We start from the raw sequence: 20,169 nt of genomic DNA on the forward strand, positions 1-20,169 counted from the left end.
TGTTTTATGTCATGATTTATTCACTGGAAAATAATCAATTAAGGATGTATTGATTTCACAATCATATAAATGACTTGTATATTTGAAATCAATAAACAAATGATATCCTGAACTGACTGGTTAATTTTTGAGAGAGATTTTTTAGATTCTGATGTGTAGTGTGTTCGTGCAGCAGCCTACGCTGCGTGGTCCTCTTGATATAATTGGGAGGAGTCCACCTGAAGTTGCCCCGTTGTAGTAGTTTGATGGTAGCAGTTGTGCTGTGTAGAGGGTACAAGATACGTACAAAAATGTATGTAGTAACACTATGTGTATTTTATATGCTCCCAACAAATAATTGTTAAATGCTTAATTTGAGAAACAAAAAGCAGTGAAATGGGGATTGCGGCTGCAACTCCCAGCTGTGCAAAGTTTAATAGTAATTGAAAAGTAAGAAGATTGGATTAAATAAATAAAATAAAATAACAAGTTTATGAAGAGGGGAGAATTATGCATTCATTGTCCATATGGCTTGGGGGAAAAAACTTCTTCTCAGTCTTTCTGTTCTGGCCTTTTGAGAACGAAGCCTCTTTCCAGAGGGCAACCATTTCAACATTATATGGCATGGGTGATGACAGTCCTTTAAAATTGTATTTGCCCTTGACAGGCAACGCCTAGTGTAGATGTCCTGAAGTCCAGGGAGTGCAGTATTGGTGATTTTCTCTGCACACCTGATGACTCTATGCAAGGCCTTCTTATCCTGAGAGTTGTTATTTCCGTACCAGGTTGTGATATTTCCAGAAATAACAGACTCTATTGTTGCTGAGTAGAATGTTTTCTGCAGCTCTCTGGATATTCTGAATTTGTTCAGCTTTCTAAGATGGTACAGACGGTGTCTTGCTTTTTTCACCAGGTTGGAGATGTGTGATGTCCATGAATGGTCTTTAGAGATGACTACTCCCAGATATTAAAAGTGACTCACTGTCTCCACCAGGGCACCATGGATGTTCAGTGGTGTGTGATGTAGCCTCTGCTTGTCCCTTCTGAAGTCAACCACCAATTCATTTGTTTTGGCAATGTTTAGTTCAAGGCAGTTGTCATTGCACCATGAGGTCAGCATCTTAATTTCATTTAGGTAGGCTGTAACATCGTTGTTTGAGATGAGTCCAATCACTACTGTATCATCCGCAAATTTGACAATCGAGTTTGAGTTGTAATTGGCTGTACAATCATGGGTGTATAGGGAATAAAGCAGGGGGCTTAGAACACATCCTTGGGGGGCACCAATGTTGAGAGTGACAGTATTTGACATGCAGCTTCCAATCTTCACCGCCTGTGGCCTGTCCGTCAAAAAGCTGAGAACCCAGGAGCAGAGAGATGTATTAAGACCTAGATGTTTGAGTTTGGTGACTAAAATATTTGGCACAATGGTGTTAAAGTCCGAGCTATAGTCAATGAACAGCAGGCGTGCGTAATTCCCCTTCCCTTCGTCCAGGTGGGAGAGAGTGGTGTGTAGGACATGGGATATGGCATCATCAGTACTTCTTTTGGGTCGATAGGCAAACTGAGGGGGGTTCTAATTAGCCAGGTGTTGATGAACATGTAAAATCTTTTACCAATCTCTCAAAACATTTCATCACCACTGACGTCAAGGCTATAGGGCGGTAATCATTTAAGCTGGCTGGGTTGGACTTCTTGGGCACAGGAATAATGGTGGATATTTTTAGGCACCTAGGAACTACAGAGTGGGCTCGAGACAAGTCTAAGTGCTCTTCATGCTCAGAGACGGAGATTGACTGGTCTTCAGGCAGATCGCACGTAGCACCGTTGTTAAAACTGGCTGCAGGGCTAGCCACGGCCACACCAAACGCGTTACTCGCGTTAGGGGCGTCAAAATTCGGCATTTTTGCATAGGGAACCATTGGTATAGGCGCGTAGACGCGTTACATGCGATGAAGCGTCGCGTTAGGGGCGTAAAGGCGGCTGCATGCTTCAGCGTTGGTGTTACGTTGTTGCGCAAAATTTACTCAAAGCAATTCATGCTCCCTTTTAGGTTGCGCGTGTTGCGCGTGTTGCCAAGCAATTTACCGCCAGAACAGTAGGTGGAGTAATATGTGGAGTAAAGTTTTTCGTTGAAGACGACCTCGAGAATGACGTCTTTGTCTGTGGGAGTCGTTGGTTTGTTTATGTGCCAGATCGTGTTCTCCCCATACACAGTGAATGATGGCAACAGACAGAGGAACAGGGGTGATGAAGTTGTTGATCATTGGGGTTGTATAAATGTGCATATCTCTCTACATTTTAAAACGACATAATGTGTTGGCAGCAAAGTTAACTTCACTTCACGTTAATGCTTTTGTATATGAGCCTGCCGGGTTCCATTCTATCAAACCGCGGTATGAAAACAGGAAATGTGATACTCCAGACAGGAAGTAGTAACCAGACCAGCAGACCAATCACAGCCTTGCAGGCTGCGCGGCTCGCGTAAAAGCTTACGTAAAAAATGACGCAAGTCTAGAAAAATCGCCCGACGCACGCAAGACGTGAGAAGTCGCGCAATGGGTGCGCAAGGGCGCGCAAGGGCCTCTTGCGCTTGCGCTTACGCTTACGTAACTGAGCATAAATCGGCCTTTACGCGCGTCAGACGCACGTAATTACGCACGTAAACGCAGTAAAGGCGGCTGCATGCTTCAGCGTTGGTGTTACGTTGTTGCGCAAAATTTACTCAAAGCAATTCATGCTCCCTTTTAGGTTGCGCGTGTTGCCAAGCAATTTACCGCCAGAACAGTAGGTGGAGTAATATGTGGAGTAAAGTTTTTCGTTGAAGACGACCTCGAGAATGACGTCTTTGTCTGTGGGAGTCGTTGGTTTGTTTATGTGCCAAAGTTTGATGACCTCCTTTCGCGAGTCATCCGATATCTTCCCGACTCTCACCAAAACCGGCCCTTGTCAGGGAGCAGCTGGCAGATTATGTTTTGTCAGATGCTGGCGTGTTTCCCCACCAGTACAATGTGCTACGATTGGGTATGCGCACTGACCAATAAATATATATACATTGGTCACTTGGAAGCATGACTTTTGATTCATTAGTTATCATGTTACACAAAGCCTACCTAATTTGGTTTACGTCAAACTCATTAATTCATATCCATATAAAATGTTTATACAACAGCTACTGCCTTGACAGATGAATGAATTATTTAAGTGTAGGCCTATAGCCAAAGGCTTTAAGCTATAGCGCATAATGTCCACATAAATTATATGGTAGGCAGCATTATTAGAGAAAAGGGGTTTATTTATCAAATACAGAAAATAGTCCCACCATACACGCACACATTTTTCATTCACTACACACTCACGCTTTCAAATTTCATTCACTCAAAGAGGCTACTGAACTTATGTTTCACACAGAACATGAACACTTATGTTTCACATAGAACGTGAACACAAAACATTACGTAATTAATTCAAATAGGCTAACACTAAAACAAATAAGGCCAGTAGGCCTAATAGAACGAATATCGGGTGACAAGATCATTAAAATGGCTCACAATCCCGCATCAGCTGTTTGATGTCGCGCATCAAAATAGCACTTTGCCCCTGTGGAAGGGTTCGCATGTGCCAGATCGTGTGGTAGGTGGCGGTATGAAAACAGGAAATGTGATACTCCAGACAGGAAGTAGTAACCAGACGAGCAGACCAATCACAGCCTTGCAGGCTGCGCGGCTCGCGTAAAAGCTAACGTAAAAAATGACGCAAGTCTAGAAAAATCGCCCGACGCACGCAAGACGTGAGAAGTCGCGCAAGGGGTGCGCAAGGGCGCGCAAGGGCCTCTTGCGCTTGCGCTTACGCTTACGTAACTGAGCATAAATCGGCCTTAACGCGCCCAACGCGCCAACGCCCGGAGTTCAGAAATCTGAACTTTCAACGCTCCAACGCGTGACGCTTGGCCGCGATAGCCAATCAGCGTTGAGCTTGACCCGACGTCACTGGCAGAGAGTAGTGAGCTTGGACAGAAGCATACGGCCGTCATCTTTCTTTATTCTGGGTGGAAATAGTAACATAGTTACGCTATTAAATGCGAAACATTTTTAGCGAGAAATGTGCATTTATATATATATATTTATATCAGAGATTATTTAATCTAACCCGATCTAAGCTCTATCACCCAAACACGGCGGCGTTTGTGTTTCCTACCTCGGACTCCAGCGCAGCCACGGCCGACAACTATCTTTATTCTGGGTGGAAATAGTAACATAGTTACGCCATTAAATGCGTTTATGGAAACATTTTTAGCGAGAAATGTGCATTTTACTTTCATAATGTTCGCTCGGTGAATGTGAAGCATGTTTGGTTTGATAGTTATGACGGAGAGGGAACGCTCCGTTCACTTGCATGGACAGAGTCTCTGGATGCTAAGCAACCTCAACGTCTTGGCGGACTATTTCTCTCCTGATCAACACTACGAATGCTGGAAACACACCAGACACACCATGTGAAGTTATTCAACCCGATTATTGTTATTTATATCAGAGATTATTTAATCTAACCCGATCTAAGCTCTATCACCCAAACACGGCGGCGTTTGTGTTTCCTACCTCGGACTCCAGCGCAGCCACGGCCGACAACTATCTTTATTCTGGGTGGAAATAGTAACATAGTTACGCCATTAAATGCGTTTATGGAAACATTTTTAGCGAGAAATGTGCATTTTACTTTCATAATGTTCGCTCGGTGAATGTGAAGCATGTTTGGTTTGATAGTTATGACGGAGAGGGAACGCTCCGTTCACTTGCATGGACAGAGTCTCTGGATGCTAAGCAACCTCAACGTCTTGGCGGACTATTTCTCTCCTGATCAACACTACGAATGCTGGAAACACACCAGACACACCATGTGAAGTTATTCAACCCGATTATTGTTATTTATATCAGAGATTATTTAATCTAACCCGATCTAAACTCTATCACCCAAACACGACGGCGTTTGTGTTTCCTACCTCGGACTCCAGCGCAGCCACGGCCGACAACTATCTTTATTCTGGGTGGAAATAGTAACATAGTTACGCCATTAAATGCGTTTATGGAAACATTTTTAGCGAGAAATGTGCATTTTACTTTCATAATGGACATGGACTCATCTAGCTGCGTTGACGCGTTGGAAGCGTTGAACCGAGTAACCACCACACAATGATCAAGCGTCAGGTTAGGCGCGTTTCTCGCGTTATCCAACGCGAGTAACGCGTTTGGTGTGGCCGCACCCATGTAAAAACGGACAAAGGGGCCGGGGGAAGACCAATGCGCAGCCGCGCAGATGTCTTCCACCGAAACGCCTCTGAGTAAAGCCGTTGAAACGGCCACGCCCCGTGTCGAGTGAGCTTTAACGCCCAATGGTGGCGCTAAGCCCTGCCGAGCGTAGGCTAAGCAAACACCCTCACATACCCAGCGAGAAAACTGCTGCTTAGAGAGAGCGCGGCCCCTGCTAGCGTCGCTATAACACACAATCAACTGTTGTGTTCAGCGGAACGCGGCCGAACGTACATAGCCAGCGCCCGTACCGGGCACAGGAGATGCAACTCTGCCTCCGCCTCACTAAAATGAGGCAGGGGGTGAAAAGCCTTAAGCACAATATCTCTCGACCGGAAATAAATATTAATGTTCTTAGGGAGGAACGCAGGATTAGCGCAAAGGAGCTGTCCGCTTTAGCAACAAGCAACTCGGGCTGACAGACAGAGCGGTCAGCTCACAGGCCTGCTTGGTAGAAACCAAAGCCAATTTAGAGCGCCTTTTGGACAGGGCATCCAAAGGGGACTGAGCCAGACCAACAATATCAGGGACAGTCTCTCCTGTCTGACCCCTTCCAGAAGAGGAAGGGTCAGCTGGAGCGGAGGAAACGCATACAAGAGAACCCACGGCCAAGGTGTGTGCACCAACGCATCCACCCCCAACGGGGAAAGATCCGGAGGGTTGAGAGAGAACCAGCACCTGCAGTGTGTGTTCTCCCTGCAAGTGAACAGGTCTACCTGAGCCGTCCCGAACCTCTGCCAGATCAGTCTGACAATGTCGGGATGTAACTGCCACAAGTCGCGGCGGGGACCGCCGCGAGACATGAGGTCCGCCCCAAAGCTCTGGGCGCCCGCGATATGCAGGGCTCTCAAACTGAGGAGATACTGATGAGCCCAAAGCCAGAGCTCGACCGCCTTTTGGAGAAGAGCAGTGGAGGGTACTCCCCCCTGTTTGTATATGTACGCCGCCGCTGACACACTGTCTGTCCTGATCAGAACATGGCGGCAGCGTTCAAGGTGAAAGAAATGCAACAGCACTTTCCTCACAGCGACGAGTTCCAGCACATTTATGTGGACTGTAGGGGACGTGCGCCACTCGCCTCCCACTGAGTGAGAGAGGCACGTTCCTCCCCAACCCGTCAACGAGGCGTCCGTGAAGACCACTACATAGGACGTCACTCTGCCCAGGGGAACACCCCTGAGGAGGGCGGGGGGGTTTCCCCAATATTACAGGTCTGGTAACACCGAACGGGGTAGGAGGAACACCCTGAGCTTGTGATGCACGGGGTCCAACCATTGGCGAGCAAACCAACGCTGGAGTCTGTGCATAAAGAGCAGACCCAGGGGAATCACGGGATGGGCGGCTGCCGTCAGCCCTAACAGGCGCATGGTGGACAGCGCGGTCACGTTTCTGAGAACGCGAAAGCGGGAGAGTGCAGACAGGATGGCGTCTCACCGAGGAGGCGAGAGCAACGCTGTCATGGCGGCTGAGTCTACGCAAAGCCCCAAGTAGACTATCTGCCGGCCGGGGAGCGGGAAGCTCTTCTCCCAATTGATGGCAAAACCCAGGAAAGAGGGATGGTTTATCATGGTGTCCCTTCTCGCAGCTTCCTTCGAGTTGCTCAGAATAAGTAGGTCGTCGAGGTAGAAGAGAACCCTCATTCCCTGACGCCTGAGCGGTCCCAACGCCGTCTTCACACACTTTGAGAAGGTGCGCGGGGCCAGGGAGTAGCCGAATGGCAGGCACTGCACTGGTACTCGTACGCCACCCCCATAAAGACAAAACTGAGAAACTTCCTGTGCGCATGCCGAACAGGGACGTGGAAGTAAGCATCCTTGAGATCCAGGGATGTGAACCAGTCGAAGTTTAATCTAATCAAATCGAATGACTTGATTCAAAAGGAGGCACATGAAGTTAACGGTCAGGAAAACCAGCTGCGTGAAGAAGATATTGTGTTTGTTACAGCGGGCTGTCTGTGTGAAATGTCACAATAAAGCTGGTGTTCTGGAAAGGGCTCCAAAAAAAAAAAAGTACTTGAACCAATGTTAAAATGCTAACGTTTTTTTTTTCAATAGACATATTTTTGTTTTTGTGTGAAAAAAAAAGGGTGGGGGGTGGCACCCCTAAAGCTCTGACCCTAGTATTGCCCCTGCTACGGAGTATGTTTTGGACATTGTCAAAGACGAACACATTTTTTAGATAACAACATTTCTTATGGTACGGCCACACCAACCGCGTTGCTCGCGTTAAGGCCTCCACACACCGGCGCCGCAGCGCAGCTTCGCGCATTTTACGCGCGTCAAAAGCCGCCCCTAGCACCAACAGGAGGCGGCGCGACGGCCGCGCTGCAGCCTAGAAGCAGGAAGTCACCTGTCCATCAACCGCAGCAAAGAGACGGAACGCAATGGATGAGTAGCCTATTGTAGCCTAGTTTATTTATTTTCCATCTTTTTGGCTGAATAATTTGAAAAATTTATAATCTGCGCAGTGAAAGTATGTTTTCAAGCATCAGATCAACTTAGTTTGTAGGGCACTTTATCGTTTTATTTACTGTCATTTCTTATTTATTTTATATTTTGCCATTATTCATCTACTGCATCAACAATCTCAATAACTGCAGGACCTTCTATTAAGCCTTTTTGGTATATAGTGCAGTCACCTTTTAAGGCCAATTGTTATTGTGTGTATTTATTGTATTGAGCTCCTGGATGGCTTTATTGATCCCCATTGGGACCAATACAGTATCTATCTATCTATCTATCTATCTATCTATCTATCTATCTATCTATCTATCTATCTATCTATCTATCTATCTATCTATCTATCCTTAACATAGCCACACATTTACATGTGCAGCCAGTATTTATCCATTTTAATTGAGCAAGCTCTTTTACATTTTATTGAGTTTTTTTTATTTCAACAGAATAAATAACTGTTGCCAGACAGAGGGGGGCTGCCCTTCTTCTCCTGCGCTGTAGGCGGGCAAGGAGAAGACGAAGGGTTTGGGTGCACCCCATCAATGAACAGAGACAAGAACAGGGGGTATGCCACAATCTGGTCCAGGAGCTCCTTGCAGATCCTGAGAGGCACGCCAATATTTCAATTCGCCACTCAGTGTGAAATGGCAGAACCATATGGTGCAGCCTATATAATGACCTATAATCTAGTTATTATCCCTCTCTGGTATACTCTTTTGCATATATATATATATACTTTTTTTTTATCCCTCGGGATAAATACAGTGATGTTATTGCTGTGCTGGATTCAGTAGCCAGTGTATTTTATTTGAGTGCTCGAGACACTTTAATACATGATCTGATACCAGAGAGACAGTTAATACATGACAATGCATTTTTGAGCTTTGCCTGTGTTTTCTTTTACTTATCTATTTTATTGTATGAGAATGTTTCTATGTGAAGCACTTTGAGTCTGCTTCATGTATTAAAAGTGCTATAAGAATGAAGTTGCCTTGCCTTAAATAAAAAAATAGTAATCTGGTTTCTACCTACATGGTGTGATTATATGTGACTTGATTTTGTCTATTTCCCATTATGGTTAATGGTTTGGGTAGTCCACCATTGTTGATTTCTCACCTGAAGATCCAATCTCCAGAGCTATGGCTCGCCAGGCAATGACCTTTTTGGAGTTGTCTTTGTAATGACGGGAACTTTGGTCATACAATTCGACGTATTTTTCCACCTCGACGACCAGTCTCTCATCGTCCATTCTCGTAATTGTTTCTCACAAACGAAAGAGGGCGACATCCAGTGGTGAGGGGTAGATATGGAGGTGCCTACGGGACCCGGGATGTACAAACCAGATTTTACAAAGCGCTTTTTCAGGGGCGCCGACGCTCGGGAATAGAACATGGGCTCGAAGAGTAGTTGGGCGGCGCGGCGCGGAACGCTGCCGCGCAGCTAGTCGGCGCCGGTGTGGGCTAGTACACCCGGAATAATGGGGGCAGAGTTTTTGACGCGCCGCTGCGGCGCCGGTGTGTGGAGGCCTTTACGCGCCCGGTAGGAATGCACGCAGGGCAGAGGACGCAGCAATGAAGACACAGCAATTGAGATCAAGGTAAAACGCAGCTGCAGATTAAACCACAAGTACACACAGCAATGGAGCTTAAGACGTCACGTGACTTCTTGAGTTTAAAACCGTGTTAAACTCTAAAAAGTGGCTAAGCTAGCGACAAAGCAATTGCCCCTATGGGTTTTTTCATGACGACCAATGAAAAACAACAATGTTACCCCTTATTCTCATCTGATAAAAAACAGTGTTTTTTTCATGACGACCAATTAAAAACGACAGTGTTCCCCCTTTTTTTTTTTCATGATGACCAATAAAAAACAACAGTGTGGCACCTCATGTTTTATTCGATAAATAAACAACAGTGTTATCCCTTACGTTTTTTTTCATGACGACCAATAAAAAACGACAGATGCGACTACATCGGTACTGGACCCCTGAATATTTTTTCTTGACCAATCAGATCCCTCGAAAAAAACAAAAAGACCAATAAGATAAAAAAAAAAAAAAGACAAACTCAAACGCAACCTTGTTCTTGAAAGAATGACCAATACAAAATGTCCCCTTTAATAACTTTAATAACCACGAATAACGCCAGGTCAGACGGGGCGGCTGCTGCCCGCATCGCAGCACAGCTGCGGGGGGAACACCAGCGCCCTCTCCTGGGCGTAGCGCCGCCAGCGCTCCTCGTCACCCTCGTGGGTCAGGTACCTGCTTCCCATCCGCTGCTCAAACGCCCGCAGGTCACACCACAGCTGGAAGTCCTGGTTCACAGAGGACGCAATATTGATTGATAGATTGATTGCCATTTTTATTTTGAACCTGTAAAAAAAACTAACAGAAATTGTCATACAGAAAATAATCATGTTACACAAAATAGAAAGCATGATTAGATACGTTAATGACAAACACTTGCGGAGGGATTGGAATAACAACGTGTTCGAAAAGGAGTGGGAAGAAGTGCACACTTATTTAATCCCACCCCTTCTCCGTATTATTAAGAGATGGGTTTAAAGCCACACTTATCGTTGACGGGAACTTTTTTGTATCTTTGAATATTATTTCTTGTTCTCCCTTTTATATTTACTGTATTTGTAGTTCACACTGTCTTCAGTCCCCGGAGGGTTAAGACCTACTTGTGGGGCCAGAGGCATAATGCTGGATAACCCTATAGGCTGGTAGAGTCCAGCAGGCTGGTAGGCTGGTAGGCTGGTCTATCATCTCTATCTAAGCCACAATTGGTTTACTTTTGAAATGGCTTTTAATGTCAACATCACATCTGGCGGTTAAATAGAAGAGAAGAGGGAAATGAGAAAGATTGAGGCCTAGAGTTTATGATTACCTACACTTCTGTGTGTGTGTGTGTGTGTGTGTGTGTGTGTGTGTGTGTGTGTGTGTGTGTGTGTGTGTGTGTGTGTGTGTGTGTGTGTGTGTGTGTGTGTGTGTGTGTGTGTCACCTGCAGCCAGGGGTGTCCCAGGGCCTTGCCCACACTGTACCTCCTCCTCACAGACACCTGCAGCAGGTTGCTGATCAGACTCACCGCTGGGGGTCCCAGGAGGGAGGGGCGGAAGGAAAGAAGGGAGGACAGGCTTAGGTGTTGTTTACGTATTTATGCACGCGCACACACACACACACACACACACACACACACACACACACACACACACACACACACACACACATATATATTTAAACCTCACACTGAAGGTCGGCATTAGACATGGTCGCTATCATAGCTAACATCACTAACATAGCTAACATCACTATCGTAGCTAACATCGCTATCGTAGCTAACATCGCTATGGTCAATATATGGTCGCTATCATCGATAGGGTGGTTATCGTAGCTAACGCCGGCGATATCAGTAACTATCGTAGCTATTGTCAATGCTTTCTTTCTGGATGGTAACTTCATAGCTAACGCGGCTATCGACCCTGACTGTAATTGTCGTTCCTCCGTTCACAGCTGTAATGTTGTAGTTCATGCATCCTAGTTACGGCCGCCATGGTTACTGTTGTAGTTACTGAATCCTACCTATGGCCACCATGGTTACTGTTGTGGTCCATGTGTCCTAGCTACGGTCGCCATGCTCGCCACGGTTAATGTTGTGGTTCGTGTATCCTAGCTACGGTCACCATGGTTACTGTTGGGACCTAGCCGCGGTCGCTACCTTCCAGGGAGATGGTGGCCCAGGGCTGGCGGGGGTACATGAAGGAGGCGTTGGTGATCTGCTGGCCGATGTCCTCGTCCTCGTTGAAGGGGAAGGTGCCGCTGAGGCTGACGTAGGCCACCACGCCCACCGACCACATGTCCAGAGAGCGGTTGTAGCCGCCGCTGCACAGCACCTCGGGGGCCAGGTACGCCGGCGTACCAACCACCGAGCGGCGGAACGACTTTTCCCCGATGATGCGGGCGAAGCCGAAGTCGCACAGCTTCACCTGGGGTGGGGGGGAGGAGGGTTAGCCCGTAGTGTTTGGATCGCTGGTTGTCGGGGTGTAAGTGGGGTGATGGAGGGAGGTAGTGATACTAACCAATAATACGAAGTGCACAGTGCAACCCCTAACATTAACCCTTATGATAATTAATGGTTCATTAGTGTCTACATATTGTGAAGTTTATTTTAAACTAGCAAATAATGTATAAATGCACACCTTGGTTAAACAGAAGCCCACTACCTTAGTTAACATGAACAACAAAGTAAACAACAGTGTTGCACTGCATCAGCTGTAATAGTGTGTGTGTCTACCAGGGGGAAGGGGTCGGTGGAGGCCAGCAGGACGTTCTCCGGCTTCAGGTCGCAGTGGGCGATGTGCTTCAGATGCAGGTACCGGAGCGCCTCCAGGACCTGGACATATGCACGCACAAACACACACACACACACACACACACACACACACACACACACACACACACACACACACACATACACGCACACATATGCATGCACACACACACACATTCGCACACATGAACACATGCACACACACACACACACACACACACACACACACACACACACACACACACACACACACACACACACACACACACACACACACACACACACACACAGGGTGAAGACTGGGTCAGCCTAAGGTTCAAGCAGCTATTCGTGACTGCGGCCAACTACTAACGTGAAGGTCAAACATTGAACTTTAAATCCTCCTAGGAGTCAATCTGTGACCTCCAGAGGGGGGGTGGGGGGGCTGACCTGGGTGACCAGGAAGCGGGTGTTGCGCTCGGGGAGGCGGCCCTTCTCACTGGACAGGATCATCTCCAGCATGTCCCCGTGGAGCTTCTCCATCACCACGAAGATGTGCTCCACCGTCTCAAACATGGCCTCCATCTGCACCACCCCGGGGTGGGACAGGTTCTGGGCCGGAGGAAAGACAACACACACACACAAGCACACACACACACACATGAGTTTCAACACTTGCAAACACACAAATAAAATCAATGACTCTCATCATGACACACACACACACACACACACACACACACACACACACACACACACACACACACACACACACACACACACACACACACACACACACACACACACACACACACACACACACACACACACACACACACACAGAGAGAGAGAGAGAAGCCCACATATCTGGTGCTCTATTTACTGTGCACAGTAATAACTATTTGCAGTACCTGTAGGATGGTGACTTCGTTCTTCAGCTGGCCCTCCTGGTGGGAGGGGAAGCGTCTCTTGTCGATCACCTTGATGGCCACCGAGCGGCCCGACGTCCTGTGGGTACCTGGGAGGGACGCAGCGGGGACAGGAAGTAGAATTCAACCAGCAGCACGGTAGGGCCAGTCGGCAGACTGGAGGAGCCTCAGCATTAGCGTTCCACGTTAGCATCTGAACGAACTGGGCCGATAGACTAGGGCTATGCAATTAATCAGATTTTGATCGGGATTTCGATTTTTCGGTCAAATTATCTCCAAACTAAATTAATCGAGTAGAACATTTTTCTTTTTATTATGAGATATTTTATAGAAATCACAGAACCACAGGCTACATATTTGTACATTATATTTGATTTGAACATTTTCTATTTTTTTTATTTTTTTAAGGGGAAATTTCAAAGTTCTCTGTAACAAAGTGTTTTTTTGGAGAGAATATTTGGAGAGAATATAAAAGCTGAATAAATGCATCATGTTTGCAAACTCAGAAATAATCCTTTGAATAATCATGATTTCAATATTAAAGAAAAAATTAACGTGATTATGATTTTCCATAATCAAGCAGCCCTTTACACAGATGTGTCATCATTGGCTGAACACAGGTGTGGCTCATAACACTAATCACGCATAGACATCCTTCATGTACCGGGGGCACGGTGGTGGATTCATCTTCACTAGCTGAGACTGCTACCCATGCCCCTGTCACATTAAAGTAGCTGACCCGTTAGTGTTATGAGCGACAGCTGTGTTTGAGCTGTGATGACAGCTCTATGCAGAGGGCCGATGAGAGTCCGGCATTACCTGCGAACACGACGCCGAACTGGCCTGAGCCCAGCATCTCGTCCGTTATGATCTGGTACACGAGGCTGATGTCCTGAAGAACACAACACACAGCAGTCATACATGGGGCTGATAATAACAATGAGGATAACGGTCATTTGAGTGTTAATATGCAGCACTACTTACTGCACTCGCTTCTCTGTGCAGGCCTGTAGAAGAAAAACAGCAGTTAATAAAGTAAAGATCGATCAAGTATAATCATCTTCAGATGATCTTGAATATATTTCAATGGTGGTCAAAAAAATATCATAAAGTCAGCGTACAAAGATAGATGGGCTCATGAACATAGATCTGGTAAAGAGCATCAAATTAATAGAACTATAATCCTCTTTCAAAATCCATGCACTTTCCGAGGTAGATTCAAGCCCAGATCACACCAGTCACGACCAATACGCTTTAGACCAACCACTAGACACTTTGGGCACGACTGATCCAGGGCACATTTAATTCCGTACCTCGGCCCCCCACTCCTGGGGCCTTTCCACCACCACCAGCTCCCCCCTGGTTGGCCCGTTGGACCATGGCCCCGTCGCCGCTGCACAGCATGGGCATGAGGGCCCGCCGCAGGTCCCGCTCCCAGGCCTGGGCGTCCTTCTGCACCTGCACGCAGTACACCACCGGGCCCGTCACCACCTCCAGTGAGTGGGGCCGGTTGCCTGGCAACGCGGCCACCGAGAGCTCCGTGGGGCCCCGGACCTGCAGCACCTCCGAGAGAGGGATCTCCTAGGGAGGGGGGGGGGGAAGGAGGAGGAGGAGGAGGTAGAGGAGGAGGAGGAGGAGGATGAGGAGGTAGAGGAGGAGGAGGAGGATGAGGTGCAGGAGGAGGAGGAGCAGGAGGAGGAGGAGGAGGAGCAGGAGGAGGAGGAGGAGGAGGATGAGGTGCAGGAGGAGGAGGAGGAGGAGGTGGAGGAGGAGGAGGAGGAGGAGAGGTGCAGGAGGAGGAGGAGCAGGAGGAGGAGGATGAGGTGCAGGAGGAGGAGGAGCAGGAGGAGAAGCAGGAGGAAGAGCAGGAGGAGGAGGAGGAGCAGGTAGGGAGTGGAAGAGGATGATGAATGAAAAAAAATATATATATTAACTTATTTTATATCATCAGTTGCCACAAAAACTTATTTGCACCCAATTAAAAGCAATCAAATTATTAAGTAAATATAAATATAGTTAATATTATAACTAATCTCTTATGTAAAGTTGTTGTTTTGTGGTGGAACGTGGGAACGATGGTTGCATTAACTTAATTTGGCCACTAGGCGTCACTGAAGAGAGCTACAATGAAGGAGTGAGTAAGTTATCGACACAGCAACAAGAGCACTGGTCCGCACAGTACCTTGTAGAACTTGCTGCTGCCTTCGTTCTGGTACAGAGTGATGCTCTTCCAGTCCAACACCCAGTAGTGACGTTTTCTCTGGGACACATTCAGAAAAATACACAATTAAGTGTGTGTGTGTGTGTGTGTGTGTGTGTGTGTGTGTGTGTGTGTGTGTGTGTGTGTGTATGAATGTATATGTGTGTGTTTGCGTGTGCATGCCCGTGTCCTCACCAGCGTGTCGATGTGTGTGTGGTGCAGCAGCCACCCCTCCCTCAGCACACAGCTAGCTCTCCTCTTAGCATGGTGCACAGACTGCACTACCCTCATCAGGGGGATGAAGCTGCTGAAACACGGACTACAACCGCAACAAACAACCACATTACAACCTGTCGCATACCCCCACCATGCCACCATTTGAACTGAAAACCCTAAGGCAAATTCCCCCCAAAATAGGTATCACAACTTTTTTGTCAGCCTTCAACTATCTCACTGTTTGTTGTTGCATTGTGGGAAATGCAACAGGTATCGTTGGTACGATACCTGATGACTGGCAATTTGAAATAAATTTAAAATAAATTATACCTTGTTATATGAAAGAATATAGAGCTATCACTAAAGACCTCTAGTCTTCAAATCTAACATCACGGTAACTGACAAGTGTACACTTTGTGCTGAGATGATTATTCCAAATAATGAAAACTATGGGCATAATAAGATAAACTCTAGCTAAACCCATCCTTACACCCAATTCCTAAATCTTATGACAAAAATGTCAAATTTAAGAAGGGAATCTTTAGAGAGGAAACAATAATAATAGACGAATAATCATTTGAACCGCTTTGAATCCCCAATGGAGAAAGCAATAGTTGCACCCCCACCCGATTGGTGGTTGCTGGAGCAAAGGTGCCTGGCTGTCAGCCAATGGGTCTTCATCAGCATGCGTCTCCTCATCACTGCTGTCCAGTGATGTCATACTAACGAGGTCCGACTCTGTGTCCTCGCTCTCCTCTTTGCCGCTGTGATTGGCTGTGGAGTCTGAGGAGATGACAGCATACACAGGAAGGCATTTGTTGATGACTGTATTCCATCATTAGACGTTAACTGATGCACACCATCTAACTGAACTTTAAAGTGACATATGATGAGAAGAACTGTTTCACTATAAGCTCAGTTTGGGACAAGTAAAGCAATAGTATTGTCTTGTGTCGCATTGTATTATATGTTATAACATTTTATGGTTCTATTTTGTATAGTAGTGTATTGTTTAGTATCCTCTTGTACTATATGTTTTGAATTGCGTTTTATTGAATCATATCGTTTTGTATTATAATGTATTACATTTTATTGCAATGCACTGCACTGAACTGCAATGCACTATACTGTACTGTCCTGAACTGCACGCTACTGCCCTGCATTACACTGCATTGTGTGGCGTTGCACGGTCACCTTGTTCAGAGCTGCCTCTCCTATCCCCAGGACAGTCTCGAGGGACCAGCAGCTCACAGCGTCTGTGGCAGTTAAACCTGCAGTCTGGGGAGGGGGGGGGGGGAAACAATAATAATAACTTTTTGGACTGCTTTTGAATCAGTCCCCTGATTTAAGTCAATACATGTTTTAGAAAATCGCTCCATAAGTAATTTTCTTTATCAATAATGACTTTTTGGGCTTTTTTTTGTACCATATTCAGGACCTAATCTGAAACAAATATTAAATCCCCAGCCCGATGGACACAAAGCGTTGGAGGGAAACGCTGCCCCCTGCTGTCTCACCGGTGCACTGCAGCCCCTGTCGGAAGAGGCCCTTGAGCAGCCGGTGGCAGTACTGGCAGACGGTGGGCTTGGTGTAGCTGTGGATGTGGAAGGTGTGAGGGACCTTGGTCTTCACCACGTCGCCGTAGCCCACCCCCAGCCACATCGGAGGCTCCGCCCACGAGGCCGGCCGCGAGTTGGGCTTGGATAGGCTGATCTGGATGGGCGGGGGGGGGGGGGAGGTTGAGAGTTGCTGTGTAAACACGTCCATTGGTTTTCACAACCTTAAGGAGAAATCTAAAAAATATATATATGATGTAAAAAAATATATAAAAATGTAACAAGAACCACAACAAGAACAGGGCTCATGAATACATAAGCACTCCTAGCATTGAACAGTTTCACAGTGTTATGGCTCTGCTACCTATATATCCCAGGGTACAGATAGCAGACTTATCTTACTAACTGTAGCCGGGTACATTAACACAGCAATTAGTGTGAGGAGTGACACCTGTGCTTTCTATGCAGCCATATATTCTGGACGTTTGGGGTTCCTACCTCCTCTAGACTGCCCCCTGTCTGCGAGGAGAGGGAGGGCGCCCTGGGTCTCCGGGGCGGGAACAGGGAGAGGCTGGCAGCGATGTGACGCTTGGTGTGGCTGCAGTCGTTGGGCAGCATGAAGGCACAGCGCTTGTGGAAGTCCAGCCCACAGCCTGCCAGAGAGAGAGGGATGGAGGGGGAGGGAGAAAGAATGAAAGACAGTAGTAAAGAAGGAAAGGTTAGATGTAGAAATTAAAAGCTCTCCTCTTAGCATGGTGCACAGACTGCACTACCCTCATCAGGGGGATGAAGCTGCTGAAACACGGACTACAACCGCAACAAACAACCAAGTGGGGTTCAGGCAAAGAAGCAACTTTTTAACTAGTGTGACCAAAAAAGCAGACTATTGTATTAAGAGGGCATAACTGAGAACACGCCTACTAGGTCTTCCCTATAACAGATGAGGATACGGTCGGGGGGGGGGGGGGTGGGGTGAATGTAAGGAGGTGAAATGTAGGGGGGAGGATCAAGGAAGATAATCATCACCACCCACACTATCATCCTCATCCTCAGCACCACCACCAACTTCATCCTCAACACCACCATCATCATCCTCACCACCATCACAGCCACCACCACCACCATCATCATCATCATCACAACCACCACCACCATCATCATCATTATCATCACCACCATCATCACCACCATCATCATCACCACCACCACCACCATCACATAAAGCCCCACCACCACCATCACCATCCAAAACGACCACCACCACCATCATCATCCCATCAAACCCCACCACCCCAGCCCTCATGGCGTCCCTCCCGCTCCCCCTACCTTCACATCTCAGGCCCTGGCGGACCAGCCCCCACAGCATCTCCCCACAGTGGTGGCAGAAGGTGGGGGAGCGGTACGAGTGCACCGCCAGAGAGTGGGGGCGGACCTTCATCTCCGTCACGCCGGCCGACTCTGAGGGAGAAACACAGAGAGCAGAAGGACGGTTGGAACGCGGCCGACTCTGAGGGAGAAACACAGAGGGCGGAAGGACGGTTGGAACGCGGCCGCTCACGCAGATTTGAGGGGGTTGAGATTTGATGGCCCCCCTTTAAAACTGCTAAGCAAAAAGTGAATTATGGTTTTGTACGACACACTCATGTCATCACACTATCAACGTCCCCTATGCTATATCCTTTTTCCTAAAACATTGTAACCTCTTCTTAGTGAGTGGTTTCAGCCCATAAAGCCTTTGCGTGTTGTGACACTTTTAAATGTAGGGTAGGAGGAAATCAAGGAAGATCAGGAACGAGGACAAAGGAAACAGGACCCAAGAGGGCAGCTCCCTTCATCAGAATATGACCATCAGATTGTTTTTCCATTTTTCTAACTTTTCTGTAAGGTTATTCTTTTTGGATTTGACCCGTTACTGAAATAAATATATCCAGTCTCCAAAGGACTTGGACTTAAGACATTTCAGGTTCCTCCTGTGCTAAACCACCTTTGCTAAAGTATACCTACCCCAAAAAACAAGAACTAAGAAACCGCCCATCTTTACCATCGGGGTGAAACTCAATACTGGATTGTGCACAAAATAATCATCCTACGAAGGAGTCCCAGGGAAGTTAGGGCTCTTACCCCGACTGATAGAGAAGAATGAAACCTAGTAAGGTTGACTGAGGTTTCTAAATGAGATCCTGGACAGAGCTCTCTTGGGTCTAGCCTCTAACTCAGGAGATGGATAACAAGTGACTAAGATCCATGGATTAGTTAACGAGAGGTACGGCCCCATCATAGAGAACTGGTGGACCCCAGTGCAGGGCTGACCTGCGATGATGACCTCGATGAGGTCTCCGTTCTGCAGCTCGTCGCTCTGGGCCAGGCGCTGCAGACCCTGCTGCTGCTGGTGTCTGAACAGCAGGATCCTCTCCCCCGGGCCCACCACGCTGCAGTAGGGGGCCTGGGACACACACACACACACACACACACACACACACACACACACACACACACACACACACACACACACACACACACACACACACACACACACACACACACACACACAGTTTGTTATCGCAGAAACGTAGGGCCATTTGTGTAATTTTCGCCAAACACATTTGTTGAAAAAGTTGAATGAATCCCTTTGGGGAAGTTCCTACTCTAAACCCATCCTTGGAGCTAGGAGCAGCGGCTTGCTGCCTCACAGGGCGCCCCCTCCCCCCTAGTTACTAGGGGGGAACTAGGTAACTAGTTACCTAACTAGGTAACTAGTTACCTAGTTACTATGGCAGCAGTACCATCCAACATTGGTCTGACTGCTTAAAGCTGAGTCAATGGCCCAACCCTTTCAGAGTAAAGGAGTAGATATTTCGGACTATGATTCTTCACAAGACGCGTATTAAGTGGTCCTCGCTTATAGTAGAAAGTAGCAGAATGTGACAGTCCCCCTTTTAAGAGAGAGAGAGCAAAGAAAGTAAAAAAAGAAAGAAAGCAGTAACCCGATAAATAAATAAACTAAGTGATGATGAACCATGCATATATATGGTCGACCTAATAACATTTATAACGTAACCTTTTATACCCCAATGCCAGTAAAAAGAGGTGTGACATATCACAAAAAGATGATGGTGACCGTTCCTTCAGATCTAAATGTCACAGCGGTGTGTGTGTGTGTGTGTGTGTGTGTGTGTGTGTGTGTGTGTGTGTGTGTGTGTGTGTGTGTGTGTGTGT

The 20,169-nt window shown here is 47.0% G+C and overlaps 1 protein-coding gene across 1 annotated transcript in view; it reads right to left on the reverse strand.

Annotated features, from left to right (window-relative positions):
* Window positions 1–9,619: 9,619 nt before the first annotated feature.
* The window catches only part of prkd4 (protein kinase D4), a 15,246-nt gene continuing 4,696 nt past the window's right edge, over window positions 9,620–20,169 (reverse strand). The window contains exons 3-19 of the mRNA XM_030338827.1: window positions 19,264–19,396; window positions 18,280–18,411; window positions 17,452–17,606; window positions 16,915–17,110; window positions 16,592–16,675; window positions 16,024–16,180; window positions 15,377–15,500; window positions 15,164–15,241; window positions 14,295–14,562; window positions 13,966–13,988; window positions 13,801–13,873; window positions 12,964–13,070; window positions 12,503–12,664; window positions 12,038–12,136; window positions 11,462–11,729; window positions 10,748–10,833; window positions 9,620–10,054 (exon numbers count right to left, since the gene is read on the reverse strand). Coding sequence (XP_030194687.1) covers window positions 9,890–10,054; window positions 10,748–10,833; window positions 11,462–11,729; window positions 12,038–12,136; window positions 12,503–12,664; window positions 12,964–13,070; window positions 13,801–13,873; window positions 13,966–13,988; window positions 14,295–14,562; window positions 15,164–15,241; window positions 15,377–15,500; window positions 16,024–16,180; window positions 16,592–16,675; window positions 16,915–17,110; window positions 17,452–17,606; window positions 18,280–18,411; window positions 19,264–19,396 — 2,310 coding nt within the window. The 3' untranslated portion in view covers window positions 9,620–9,889. The remainder of the gene's footprint in view (window positions 10,055–10,747; window positions 10,834–11,461; window positions 11,730–12,037; window positions 12,137–12,502; window positions 12,665–12,963; window positions 13,071–13,800; window positions 13,874–13,965; window positions 13,989–14,294; window positions 14,563–15,163; window positions 15,242–15,376; window positions 15,501–16,023; window positions 16,181–16,591; window positions 16,676–16,914; window positions 17,111–17,451; window positions 17,607–18,279; window positions 18,412–19,263; window positions 19,397–20,169) is intronic.

The sequence above is a fragment of the Gadus morhua genome, chromosome 17, assembly GCF_902167405.1.
Source record: "Gadus morhua chromosome 17, gadMor3.0, whole genome shotgun sequence".
Lineage (NCBI taxonomy): Eukaryota > Metazoa > Chordata > Actinopteri > Gadiformes > Gadidae > Gadus > Gadus morhua.